Source organism: Galeopterus variegatus, unplaced genomic scaffold (assembly GCF_000696425.1).
Source record: "Galeopterus variegatus unplaced genomic scaffold, G_variegatus-3.0.2 Scaffold5509, whole genome shotgun sequence".
In the NCBI taxonomy this organism is placed as follows: Eukaryota; Metazoa; Chordata; class Mammalia; order Dermoptera; family Cynocephalidae; genus Galeopterus; species Galeopterus variegatus.
Window position 1 is genome coordinate 120,890 of NW_007731620.1, and position 845 is coordinate 121,734.

Below are 845 nucleotides of genomic sequence, written 5' to 3' on the forward strand. Positions count from 1 at the left end.
GGAGTGCTGTCTGCTCACTCCAGTGGTGCCCAGACCCCTGAGAGCCTGTCAAGGGAAGGTTCACCGGCCCCCCTGGAGCCTGAGCCCGGTGCCTCACAGCCCAAACTCGCTGTCATCCAGGAAGCCCGGTTTGCCCAGAGCGCACCAGGTGAGACACTCAGGCTGCAGAGGAGCAGCCACAGGAGGTGCAGGAGAGGCCTTTGCTGCTTTGAACCTCGCACTGATGCTCCTGCAGGGCCCGAGTGTTCTTCTCTAGGCCTTGCAAAGTGTTTTGAAAAATCAGTGAATGTGCTTTAAATGACGCTGTGTGTAATGCCTGAAATTATTTAATTTATTTATTTATTCATTCATTTATTTTGGTGGCTGGCTGGTATGGGGATCCGAGCCTGAAATAATTTAGAATTAACCTGTTTTTAAGTTAGTTGTTTCATCATTCAAAAACTCATGAAAAATATCCCCTCCCCGAAAACCCCATAAATTAGACAAGCTAGACACTGATTGGAAGCAAGAATGCACTCACTTGGTGAGCGGGTGAACACCTTGCGGTCTGTGCACACGGTCATAGTGTGGAGTAAAAATGTGTGCCTGGGGAGTTTTAAAAAATACTCAGTGTGGAAATGTGTCCAGATTAATTCTAAGTCAGCAAAACGTGTATTTTGATTAGTTGGGATTCCTGGCCACGCTGGCCCAGAGAGTCACCCCTGTCCCGGGTGTCTCCCTTTAGCCTAAGCCTCAAAAGCAGAAAAGGCAAGAGTTGGGCGGCCGAGGCTTGTGACAGCCCTCTGTGTGGGCCCTTCCTTGTCCCTCCTCCTGTCAGGAGGTGCAGGTGTTGATCCTGGGCAAGC

General features: G+C 50.2%; 1 protein-coding gene across 1 annotated transcript in view; it reads left to right on the plus strand.

The window, feature by feature from the left end:
- Nucleotides 1-845, plus strand: part of FOXK2 (forkhead box K2) — a 35,222-nt gene that overhangs the window by 15,782 nt on the left and 18,595 nt on the right. The window contains 1 exon segment of the mRNA XM_008589556.1: nt 5-148. Coding sequence (XP_008587778.1) covers nt 5-148 — 144 coding nt within the window.